At 45.6% G+C, this 12,961-nt stretch overlaps 1 protein-coding gene across 3 annotated transcripts in view; it reads left to right on the top strand.

The window, feature by feature from the left end:
- cntn5 (contactin 5) overlaps window positions 1-12,961 on the top strand; it is a 737,853-nt gene that overhangs the window by 590,644 nt on the left and 134,248 nt on the right. For all 3 annotated transcript variants that reach the window (XM_055910389.1, XM_055910391.1, XM_055910390.1), the window contains 2 exons: window positions 6,872-6,999; window positions 12,013-12,188. In XM_055910389.1, the coding sequence (XP_055766364.1) occupies window positions 6,872-6,999; window positions 12,013-12,188 (304 nt within the window). The remainder of the gene's footprint in view (window positions 1-6,871; window positions 7,000-12,012; window positions 12,189-12,961) is intronic.

The raw sequence follows: 12,961 nt of genomic DNA, 5'->3' as shown, positions 1-12,961 counted from the left end.
CGTTAGGTCCAGACCTCCCACAGCAGGCAGAGCCCCGTTAGGTCCAGACCTCCCACAGCAGGCAGAGCCCCGTTAGGTCCAGACCTCCCACAGCAGGCAGAACCCCATTAGGTCCAGACCTCCCACAGCAGGCAGAGCCCCGTTAGGTCCAGACCTCCCACAGCAGGCAGAGCCCCGTTAGGGACAGATGACAAGGCGGGGATACATCCATCAGGCCCGAGCGGCATCCAGCCACAGTAGTTGAGAATGAAAATGTTCCAATTTGCGTTTTCGCCATAATTGAAATTTGCTTGGTAAGGATAGGCTCCTCATTGTTGTAATCATCCGCAAGCAAACAATTGTAGCGTTGGAACTCCGGATTGTTAATATTGTCCCCGATAAGATAACACATGACCAGACACCTGGTAATGGGGTTCTAACTCCGGTTGGAACTCCGGATTGTTAATATTGTCCCCGATAAGAGCGTAATCAACACAACTTCTACAGCGCTGGAAACGGTTCGTTAGCTATTCCAGGCGAAGCGGGATCCTTTGCAACCTAGCTAGCTGGATAGTTCGCAGCAGGTGTTGACTCAACATTTTATCTAGAACCCCATTACCAGGTGTCTGGTCATGTTGTTCCTTTATCTACAACTCCATGACCAGGTGTCTGGTCATGTGTTGTTCCTTTATCTAGAACCCCATTACCAGGTGTCTGGTCATGTTGTTCCTTTATCTAGAACCCCATTACCAGGTGTCTGGTCATGTTGTTCCTTTATCTACATCCCCATTACCAGGTGTCTGGTCATGTTGTTCCTTTATCTACCACCCCATTACCAGGTGTCTGGTCATGTTGTTCCTTTATCTAGAACCCCATTACCAGGTGTCTGGTCATGTGTTGTTCCTTTATCTAGAACCCTATTACCAGGTGTCTGGTCATGTTGTTCCTTTATCTACCACCCCATTACCAGGTGTCTGGTCCAATGCATATTCCACTATCTACATCTCCATTACCAGGTGTCTGGTCCAATGCATATTCCACTATCTACCACCCCATTACCAAGTGTCTGGTCCAATGCATATTCCACTATCTACATCCCCATTACCAGGTGTCTGGTCCAATGCATATTCCACTATCTACATCCCCATTACCAGGTGTCTGGTCCAATGCATATTCCACGATCTTCAACCCCATTACCAGGTGTCTGGTCCAATGCATATTCCACTATCTACATGCCCATTACCAGGTGTCTGGTCCAATGCATATTCCACTATCTACCACCCCATTACCAGGTGTCTGGTCCAATGCATATTCCACTATCTACATCCCCATTACCAGGTGTCTGGTCCAATGCATATTCCACTATCTACATCCCCATTACCAGGTGTCTGGTCCAATGCATATTCCACTATCTACATCCCCATTACCAGGTGTCTGGTCCAATGCATATTCCACTATCTACCACCCCATTACCAGGTGTCTGGTCCAATGCATATTCCACTATCTACATCCCCATTACCAGGTGTCTGGTCCAATGCATATTCCACTATCTACATCCCCATTACCAGGTGTCTGGTCCAATGCATATTCCACTATCTACATCCCCATTACCAGGTGTCTGGTCCAATGCATATTCCACTATCTACCACCCCATTACCAAGTGTCTGGTCCAATGCATATTCCACTATCTACATCCCCATTACCAGGTGTCTGGTCCAATGCATATTCCACTATCTACCACCCCATTACCAAGTGTCTGGTCCAATGCATATTCCACTATCTACATCCCCATTACCAGGTGTCTGGTCCAATGCATATTCCACTATCTACATCCCCATTACCAGGTGTCTGGTCCAATGCATATTCCACTATCTACATCCCCATTACCAGGTGTCTGGTCCAATGCATATTCCACTATCTACATCCCCATTACCAGGTGTCTGGTCCAATGCATATTCCACTATCTACATCCCCATTACCAGGTGTCTGGTCCAATGCATATTCCACTATCTACATCCCCATTACCAGGTGTCTGGTCCAATGCATATTCCACTATCTACATCCCCATTACCAGGTGTCTGGTCCAATGCATATTCCACTATCTACATCCCCATTACCAGGTGTCTGGTCCAATGCATATTCCACTATCTACATCCCCATTACCAGGTGTCTGGTCCAATGCATATTCCACTATCTACATCCCCATTACCAGGTGTCTGGTCCAATGCATATTCCACTATCTACATCCCCATTACCAGGTGTCTGGTCCAATGCATATTCCACTATCTACATCCCCATTACCAAGTGTCTGGTCCAATGCATATTCCACTATCTACATCCCCATTACCAGGTGTCTGGTCCAATGCATATTCCACTATCTACCACCCCATTACCAGGTGTCTGGTCCAATGCATATTCCACTATCTACATCCCCATTACCAGGTGTCTGGTCCAATGCATATTCCACTATCTACCACCCCATTACCAGGTGTCTGGTCCAATGCATATTCCACTATCTACATCCCCATTACCAGGTGTCTGGTCCAATGCATATTCCACTATCTACATCCCCATTACCAGGTGTCTGGTCCAATGCATATTCCACTATCTACATCCCCATTACCAGGTGTCTGGTCCAATGCATATTCCACTATCTACATCCCCATTACCAGGTGTCTGGTCCAATGCATATTCCACTATCTACATCCCCATTACCAGGTGTCTGGTCCAATGCATATTCCACTATCTACCACCCCATTACCAGGTGTCTGGTCCAATGCATATTCCACTATCTACATCCCCATTACCAGGTGTCTGGTCCAATGCATATTCCACTATCTACCACCCCATTACCAGGTGTCTGGTCCAATGCATATTCCACTATCTACATCCCCATTACCAGGTGTCTGGTCCAATGCATATTCCACTATCTACATCCCCATTACCAGGTGTCTGGTCCAATGCATATTCCACTATCTACATCCCCATTACCAGGTGTCTGGTCCAATGCATATTCCACTATCTACCACCCCATTACCAGGTGTCTGGTCCAATGCATATTCCACTATCTACATCCCCATTACCAGGTGTCTGGTCCAATGCATATTCCACTATCTACATCCCCATTACCAGGTGTCTGGTCCAATGCATATTCCACTATCTACATCCCCATTACCAGGTGTCTGGTCCAATGCATATTCCACTCAGGCTGTAACAAAAGTGGCTGCATTTCAATTTGGATTGAAACACTTGTTCTCTATTAGTTTAGCCCAGGGGGGCAACTTTCACTGTGGATTTTCACCCCCCCATTCTGAAATTGCATTTTTTTTGTCATTGTCATTGGAATGTGATACAAGACTCAGATGCCTCAGGTAGGCCGTTTCGGAGTGTTTATCCGACTGGATAAACAAACACAATAATAATTGTTATGTCCCCCACCACTTCTAAAACCAAAGCTGCGCCCCTGGTTTTAGCCCCGTATCTCAACCGATAACATCAGGGTTGTAATCTTAGTGGAGATTAGGCTTATTTGATGTTGTCAGGAATCCGCCTTCATTAGGAAATATAATTGTTGATTGATCTGGTGGAAACGGGGGGAAATGACATGTATTTATCTGTTAAGCCATTCCCCCGATTTACCTATATCCCTTTTATACTAACACGTTTATCCGGCAACTTTTTTCCCTCCTTTTCTTCATATCTGAAGTTATTACTGGTATCAAAGCCAAATGTGTATTTCCACCTAACTACCGAGTAATCATTTCGGTACGGTTCTGCCTACGGGCCCTCGTATGCAACGTAGCCGTAATGATGAGGTGGCTTCGGCGCGCACCAGGCTCTTAAACTCTTGATGGTTGCTAGGCAACGCCCGTTAACCATCCTCCAGCCTGTTCTAAACTTTGCAAGGCATGTCACCTTGCCCATCTCTCTGTATAGCACACCGCTAAGCATACCCAGTTTTGGATCCATAAAGAATAACTGTGGGAATTGTTGCTAAAATGAAACTCCCAAAGTCATCTAATCCTTGTAATAGATTTGAAGCACTAGCCTGCCCAGATGTGTTCAACTGGATCAGCGTTTCCCAAACTTGGTCCTGTCCCTCCCCCCCAGCTGGGAAAACCCTGAACTAGATGATCATTTCAACACTGTTTTGATCAGGACAGCGCCATCGCGCTCTTTTGAGACTCGTCTTGATGAATCAATACATGTCAGATTGGATATTGATTAGGCCACAAGTAGACAGGGGAAATGTTAGCTAACTTGAGTTGAGTGCTGCTCTTTATCTTCTTGTCTAGTTGGTTCATTGATCAGAACATTTTGCAACGTTATGTAGTTTAACAAATGGATTATTTTACTCGTCAGTCACAATCGTTTAGTATCCTAGACCTACACCCGACCAAACGACTGTGACTTCACTGACTTGTCTGATAATCAACCAATGTGATTTCGATTAACTGAATCTACATCTGTAGTGGCTATTTGGTCAATTGGTTTCATCGATCACTGATCAGAAACATTTAGCATGCTATAATGTAGCCTAAATCACTGATCAGAAACATTTAGCATGCTATAATGTAGCCTAAATCACTGATCAGAAACATTTAGCATGCTATAATGTAGCCTAAATCACTGATCAGAAACATTTAGCATGCTATAATGTAGCCTAAATCCCTGATCAGAAGCATTTAGCATGCTATAATTTAGCCTAAATCACTGATCAGACACATTTAGCATGCTATAATGTAGCCTAAATCACTGATCAGAAACATTTAGCATGCTATAATGTAGCCTAAATCACTGATCAGAAACATTTAGCATGCTATAATGTAGCCTAAATCACTGATCAGACACATTTAGCATGCTATAATGTAGCCTAAATCACTGATCAGAAACATTTAGCATGCTATAATGTAGCCTAAATCACTGATCAGAAACATTTAGCATGCTATAATGTAGCCTAAATCACTGATCAGACACATTTAGCATGCTATAATGTAGCCCAAATCACTGATCAGAAACATTTAGCATGCTATAATGTAGCCTAAATCAAGTGGAGGCCTGATATTTTTGCTCAATCGTATACGGTATAGAGAACTCAAAGTCTGCGGCGGTTGTGAAGTGTGAACGAGACTCACATGCTTTTGCAAATAGGAATGCTATTGTTTTCTGTGGGTATGATGATGAAGGAATGCCTGCTCCCTAACAACGTGGATTGTGGGTAGGAAAGAGATTAAACGTGGATTTAAAAAAAAGCATGGGATTGGGCTCTGTTTCAAAATATCACTTTCTTTATATGATAGCGGTTCCACACGTTCTTTTGACACAAGTTATGTGGGAAAAAATGGTATTGTATTTTATTCTGTCCATCATATTGATTTAATTTGGATGGAGCATCCATACAGACCCGGGGCATAGGCCTAATTAAACTCCTGTTACGGCAGATTTCCTCCTCTTCGCCTGAAGAGGAGGTGTAGGGATCGGACCAAGACGCAGAGTGGAAAGTGTTCATTATTTAATGAAAGTAAACTGAACACTTCAAGATACAAAAACAACAAACGTGACCAAACCGAAAACAGTCCCGTGTGGCACGAACACTGACACGAAATACAATCACGCACAAAACACACACGTGAAACCCCGGCTGCCTAAGTATGATTCTCAATCAGGGACAACGATTGACAGCTGCCTCTGATTGAGAATCATACCAGGCCGAACGCACAAAACCCCAACATAGAAAACAACACATAGACAACCCACCCAACTCACGCCCTGACCAACTAAATAAATACAAAACAAGAGAAAACAGGTCAGGAACGTGACAACTCCAAATATGCTATTCTATTCTTTTGAAAAAATTTTTAGTCTTATAATGAATGACTTAATAATGATATATTTTTTTTTATGGTGTATATTCAATGGATTTATTAAAACAGAAGCCCAACCACGTAGCACTACTACCACTCGTCCGCGTCATGCGTACAGGAGGTTGAAAACGAGGCAAGTCAGTTAAGAACACATTTTTATTTACAATGACGGCCTACACCGGCCATACCCAGAGAACTGTGCACCGCCCTATGGGACTCCCAATCAGGGCCGGATATGGGCCATATGTGATACAGCCTGGATTCTAAACCAGGGTCTGTAGTGACGCCTCTTGCACTGAGATGCAGTGCCTTAGACCACTGTGCCACTCGGGAGACCTGAGGTGTATAAGGCTATGCAAGCAAGAATGTGGTTAAAAGAAAATGGCCGGTTTGTAAGGGGGTCATATAAACATTGGCCAATTCTATTTTACAGGCTAAATTCCGTAAATATTATGTGAAAGCATTATTAGTCTGTTGTTATTTGCCACTTGTGGTAAATACTGTGTTCAGGTCATAGTACTGAAGGCCACACAGAAAAGTGAATCCTATCCTAGTAATGTTTCACTTGAGTCCACAATTAAACAGCTTATGTAGCTTGTACACAGTACATATGTCCTCTTGACAAGGATCTTTCCGGGAGGAACTGTCTGCACAACTTGGTATTTGCAATAGCAGCAGCTGCTCTTCCTGGGTTCCACACAAAACATGAAAAATAACATTAGGAACAACAGCTCAAGGACAGTACTACATAACTTGCCCTTGGAAAATCAATAGGATCATCTTGTCTGAGCTAGATAGAACATACAGTTTATGAAATATTTAAAATCCCCCCCGAAAATGGATACGCTCTGAAATTAATTTGTTATGCTGTTTGACTTTCTGAGCTGTCCTGATCTGCCTGATCGTCTTCTAGCAATTTAAATTCACTTTAATGAATGCTATAAGCTACTGAAACTGCATACAACTTTCAACTCAACCGTTTGAGTGTAACAGGCATTTTGGTTTGTATTGTAATTTTTCTTTGACAGGATAATGCTGTTACGAAACAACACGCTGAGGATCATCAACTCCACCCGCTCTGACGAGGGGAACTATGTCTGTCGAGCCGAGAATCAGTTTGGCTCGGCTGAGATGACGGCCATGCTCTGGGTAAAAGGTAAGCGATGCCCAGGGGGCCTTTATTTTCTGCCAAATTAGTGCCAGTCACACACCAGTAAACAGTCCCCCAATGTCGTTTCCTGCCACCTTTGTCTGGTGCCGGGGGGGAGGTGGGGGGGGGGGGGGGGGGGGGGAGAGGGAGGAAGAGGGAGAGGGGGGGAGAGAGGGGGAGAGAGGCAGAGGGGACGTCAGCGGAATTTATTGTGTTCGCTCGACTGCGAAGCAAACGGGTTTTAACATTCAAAAATCATTTTACAAGGGCACCCTATTTGACAGGCTAAGAGGGCCTGTTGTACATGAACAGCATTCACAGCTGAGATCAAAAGAGGCCCTGAGTGTAGAGTGACTGTTTTGGTCCTTTTCAGGGTTTTAGTATGCAGGATTTGTTTCAATAATGACACTAATGACAATCCAATCCTGCTAACTGGTTGTTAGTTATCCTGGTCCCATCTGAATAGCCTGGACCCAAATCACAGACGTTCTTCTGTGTTTTTCCTCTCACTAATGTTGCCATGCTAGCCACGTTAGCCTAGCTGTACAGTTCTTCCGGGAAAGTATTCAGACCCCTTGACTTTTTCTACATTTTGTTACATTACAGCCTAATTCTAAAATTGATTTTTTTGTTTTCTGTTTTGTTCCGCCATCAATTTACACACAATACCCCATTATTACAAAGCGAAAACAGGTTTTTGGACATTTTTGCAAATAAAAAAATGATATCACATTTATATAAGTATTCATACCCAGTACTTTGTTGAAGCACCTTTGGCAGAGAATACAGCCCTGAGTCTTCTTGGGTATTACGCTACAAGCTTGGGACACCTGTATTTGGGGAGTTTCTCCCATTCTTCTCTGCAGATCCTCTCAAGCTCTGTCAGGTTTGATTGGGGAGCGTCGCTGCACAGCTATTTTCAGGTCTCTCCAGAGATGTTCAATCGCGTTCAAGTCCGGGCTCTGGCTCAGCCACTCAAGGACATTCAGAGACTTGTCCCGAAGCCACTCTTGCATTGTCTTGGCTGTGTGCTTAGGATCGTTGTCCTGTTGGAAGGTGAACCTTCGCCCCAGTCTGAGGTCCTGAGCACTCTGGAGCAAGTTTTCATCAAGATCTCTTTGTACTTGGCTCCGTTCATCTTTCCCTCAAACCTGACTAGTCTCCCAGTCGCTGCTACTTAAAAACATCCCCACAGCATGATGCTGCCACCACCATGCTTCACCGTAGAGATGGTGCCAGGTTTCCTCCAGGTGTGACACGTGGCATTCAGAGAGTTCAATCTTGGTTTCATCAGACCAGATAATCTTGTTTCTCATGGTCTGAGAGTCTTTAGGTGCCTTTGGGCAAAGTCCAAGCAGGCTGTCATGTGCTTTTTACTGAGGAGTAGCTTCCGTCTGGCCACTCTACCATAAAGGCCTGATTGGTGGAGTGCTGCAGAGATGGTTGTCCTTCTGGAAGGTTCTCCCATCTCCACACAGGAACTCTGGAGCTCTGTCAGAGTGACCATCGGGTTGTTGATTACCTCCCTGACCAAGGCCTTTCTCTCTTGATTGCTTCAATATGAGAATGATGGAGATTACTGGGGACCTTCAATGCTTCAAAAAAGATGTCGGTACCCTTCCCTAGATCTGTGCCTTGACACAATCCTGTCTCGGGGCTCTAAAACGTAATTCAATGAAATGTAGAATAAGGCTGTAACGTAACAAAATGTGGGAATAGGGAAGGGGTTGAATACTTTCTGGATTTTTTAAATGTATTTGTATTTCACCATTATTTACCAAGTAGGCAGGTATTTATTCACCTTTATTTAACCAGGTAGGCCAGGTGAGAACAAGTTCTCATTTGCAACTGCGACCTGGCCAAGATAAAGCAAAGCAGTTAGACACATACAACAACACAGAGTTACACATAGGATAAACAAACAAACAATCAATAATACAGTATAAAAATCTATATACAGTGTGTGCAAATGAGGGAGGATAAGAGAGGTATAAGGCAATAAATAGGCCATGGTGGCGAAGGAATTACAAAATAGCAATTAAACACTGTAATGGTAGGGTGTGCAGAAGATGAATGTGCAAGTAGAGATACTGGGCTGCAAAGGAGTAAGATAAATAAATAAATACTGTATGGGGATGAGGTAGATTGGATGGGCTATTTACAGATGAGCTATGTACAGGTGCAATGATCTGTGAACTGCTCTGACAGCTGGTGCTTAAAGCTAGTGAGGGAGGTAAGAGTCTCCAGCTTCAGAGATGTTTGCAGTTCGTTCCAGTCATTGGCAGCAGAGAACTGGAAGGAGAGGCAGCCAAAGCAATGCACTCTACAAGTATGGCATGACAATGATAGTCAGATAATTTGGCTAAAGGCCAGCACATAAAAATCTGGGACCAAACTAGATAGCTTTAGGTGTTTTGTGTCCTAAGATGACATTGCTACAGTCTACCGTTAGGACGGTGTAGCAGTCTACCGTTAGGACGGTGTGGTAGTCTACCGTTAGGACGGTGTAGCAGTCTACCGTTAGGACGGTGTGGTAGTCTACCGTTAGGACGGTGTAGCAGTCTACCGTTAGGACGGTGTGGTAGTCTACCGTTAGGACGGTGTGGTAGTCTACCGTTAGGACGGTGTGGTAGTCTACCGTTAGGACGGTGTGGTAGTCTACCGTTAGGACGGTGTAGCAGTCTACCGTTAGGACGGTGTGGTAGTCTACCGTTAGGACGGTGTAACAGTCTACCGTTAGGAAGGTGTAGCAGTCTACCGTTAGGACTGTGTGGTAGTCTACCATTAGGACGGTGTAGCAGTCTACCGTTAGGCTGGTGTGGTAGTCTACCGTTAGGACGGTGTGGTAGTCTACCGTTAGGACGGTGTGGTAGTCTACCATTAGGACGGTGTGGTAGTCTACCGTTAGGACGGTGTAACAGTCTACCGTTAGGACGGTGTGGTAGTCTACCGTTAGGACGGTGTAGTAGTCTACCGTTAGGACGGTGTAACAGTCTACTGTTAGGACGGTGTAGCAGTCTACCGTTAGGACGGTGTAGTAGTCTACCGTTAGGACGGTGTAGTAGTCTACCGTTAGGATGGTGTAACAGTCTACCGTTAGGACGGTGTAGCAGTCTACCGTTAGGACGGTGTAACAGTCTACCGTTAGGACGGTGTAGCAGTCTACCGTTAGGACGGTGTAGTAGTCTACCGTTAGGACGGTGTAGCAGTCTACCGTTAGGACGGTGTAGTAGTCTACCGTTAGGACGGTGTGGTAGTCTACCGTTAGGACGGTGTAGCAGTCTACCGTTAGGACGGTGTGGTAGTCTACCGTTAGGACGGTGTGGTAGTCTACCGTTAGGCTGGTGTAGCAGTCTACCGTTAGGACGGTGTAACAGTCTACCGTTAGGACGGTGTAACAGTCTACCGTTAGGACGGTGTGGTAGTCTACCGTTAGGCTGGTGTGGTAGTCTACCGTTAGGACGGTGTGGTAGTCTACCGTTAGGACGGTGTGGTAGTCTACCGTTAGGACGGTGTAGCAGTCTACCGTTAGGACGGTGTAACAGTCTACCGTTAGGACGGTGTAGCAGTCTACCGTTAGGACGGTGTGGTAGTCTACCGTTAGGACGGTGTAGCAGTCTACCGTTAGGCTGGTGTGGTAGTCTACCGTTAGGACGGTGTAGCAGTCTACCGTTAGGACGGTGTGGTAGTCTACCGTTAGGACGGTGTGGTAGTCTACCGTTAGGACGGTGTAGCAGTCTACCGTTAGGACGGTGTGGTAGTCTACCGTTAGGACGGTGTGGTAGTCTACCGTTAGGACGGTGTAACAGTCTACCGTTAGGACGGTGTGGTAGTCTACCGTTAGGACGGTGTAGTAGTCTACCGTTAGGACGGTGTAACAGTCTACCGTTAGGACGGTGTAGCAGTCTACCGTTAGGACGGTGTGGTAGTCTACCGTTAGGACGGTGTAGCAGTCTACCGTTAGGACGGTGTGGTAGTCTACCGTTAGGACGGTGTAGCAGTCTACCGTTAGGACGGTGTGGTAGTCTACCGTTAGGACGGTGTGGTAGTCTACCGTTAGGACGGTGTAGTAGTCTACCGTTAGGACGGTGTGGTAGTCTACCGTTAGGACGGTGTAGCAGTCTACCCTTAGGACAGTGTGGTAGTCTACCGTTAGGACGGTGTGGTAGTCTACCGTTAGGACGGTGTGGTAGTCTACCGTTAGGACGGTGTAGCAGTCTACCGTTAGGTCGGTGTGGTAGTCTACCGTTAGGACAGTGTGGTAGTCTACCGTTAGGACGGTGTGGTAGTCTACCGTTAGGACAGTGTAACAGTCTACCGTTAGGACGGTGTAGCAGTCTACCGTTAGGACGGTGTAGCAGTCTACCGTTAGGACGGTGTGGTAGTCTACCGTTAGGATGGTGTAGCAGTCTACCGTTAGGACGGTGTAGTAGTCTACCGTTAGGACGGTGTAGCAGTCTACCGTTAGGACGGTGTGGTTGTCTACCGTTAGGACGGTGTGGTAGTCTACCGTTAGGAGGGTGTTGCAGTCTACCGTTAGGACGGTGTAGTAGTCTACCGTTAGTACGGTGTAGCAGTCTACCGTTAGGACGGTGTGGTAGTCTACCGTTAGGACGGTGTGGTAGTCTACCGTTAGGACGGTGTAGCAGTCTACCGTTAGGACGGTGTGGGAGTCTACCGTTAGGACAGTGTGGTAGTCTACCGTTAGGACGGTGTGGTAGTCTACCGTTAGGACAGTGTAACAGTCTACCGTTAGGACGGTGTAGCAGTCTACCGTTAGGACGGTGTAGCAGTCTACCGTTAGGACGGTGTGGTAGTCTACCGTTAGGACGGTGTAGCAGTCTACCGTTAGGACGGTGTGGTAGTCTACCGTTAGGACAGTGTAACAGTCTACCGTTAGGACGGTGTAGCAGTCTACCGTTAGGATGGTGTAGCAGTCTACCGTTAGGACGGTGTGGTACACTGTTTCCAGAGTTGTTGTTATGCCAGTTCTAAGATGCAGCAGTATTGTGTTTCCAGAGGCCATGCGTGTGGACCTGAGCCCCAGCAGGGTTGAGGTGACAGTGGGGGAGAGCGTGGTGCTCAGTTGCAGGGTGTCACATGACCCGTCTCTGGACGTGGCCTTCCAGTGGCTCCTCAACCAGCAGCCCCTCAACTTCCAACAGGAGGGCGGACATTTTGAATATACCCAAACAGTAAGTAACACTTTTTTGGTTACTACATGATTCCATATGTGTTATTTCATAATTTTGATGTCTTCACTTCTCACAAGGTTTTGGAAATGGTGCAGGATAGTTGCTTGGCTTTGGAACCTTCTCAGAACATTTAAGGAACATTTAAGGAACGTTTAAGGAACGTCTTGACAAACAAAAAAATGAATTGGTATTTCATTAATTTAACAGAATGTTACCTAAAAGTTCAAAACATGATTACATTTAATTTCAAAATGTTCTAATGTTCTAGGAACGTTCTCCAACTGGTTTGACATTTGTAATGTTCTAGGAACGTTCTCCAACTGGTTTGACATTGGGAATGTTCTAGGAACGTTCACCAACTGGGTTGACATTGGGAATGTTCTAGGAACGGTCTCCAACTGGGTTGACATTGGTAATGTTCTAGGAACGTTTTCCAACTGGGTTGACCTTGGTAATGTTCTCAAGTAGTATTTGTGTTTATTATGGATCCCCGTTCCTGCCAAGGCAGCAGCTACTCTTCCCGGGGTCCAGCAAAATTAATGAACTGTATATATCATAAGGCAAGGCGAGACCCAGATGCAGACACAGGAGGCAGATGGTTGGAGTCTTACAATGTTTATTAATCCAAAAGGAGTAGGCAAGAGAATGGTCAGGCAAAAGGTCAAAACCAGATCAGAGTCCAGGAGGTACAGAGTGGCAGACAGGCTCGTAGTCAAGGCAGGCAGAATGGTCAGGCAGGCGGGTACAGAGTCCAGAAACAGGCATGGGTCAAA

The sequence above is a fragment of the Salvelinus fontinalis genome, unplaced genomic scaffold (genome assembly GCF_029448725.1).
Source record: "Salvelinus fontinalis isolate EN_2023a unplaced genomic scaffold, ASM2944872v1 scaffold_0006, whole genome shotgun sequence".
Lineage (NCBI taxonomy): Eukaryota > Metazoa > Chordata > Actinopteri > Salmoniformes > Salmonidae > Salvelinus > Salvelinus fontinalis.
This window is presented reverse-complemented; position numbering and strand designations above follow the sequence as displayed.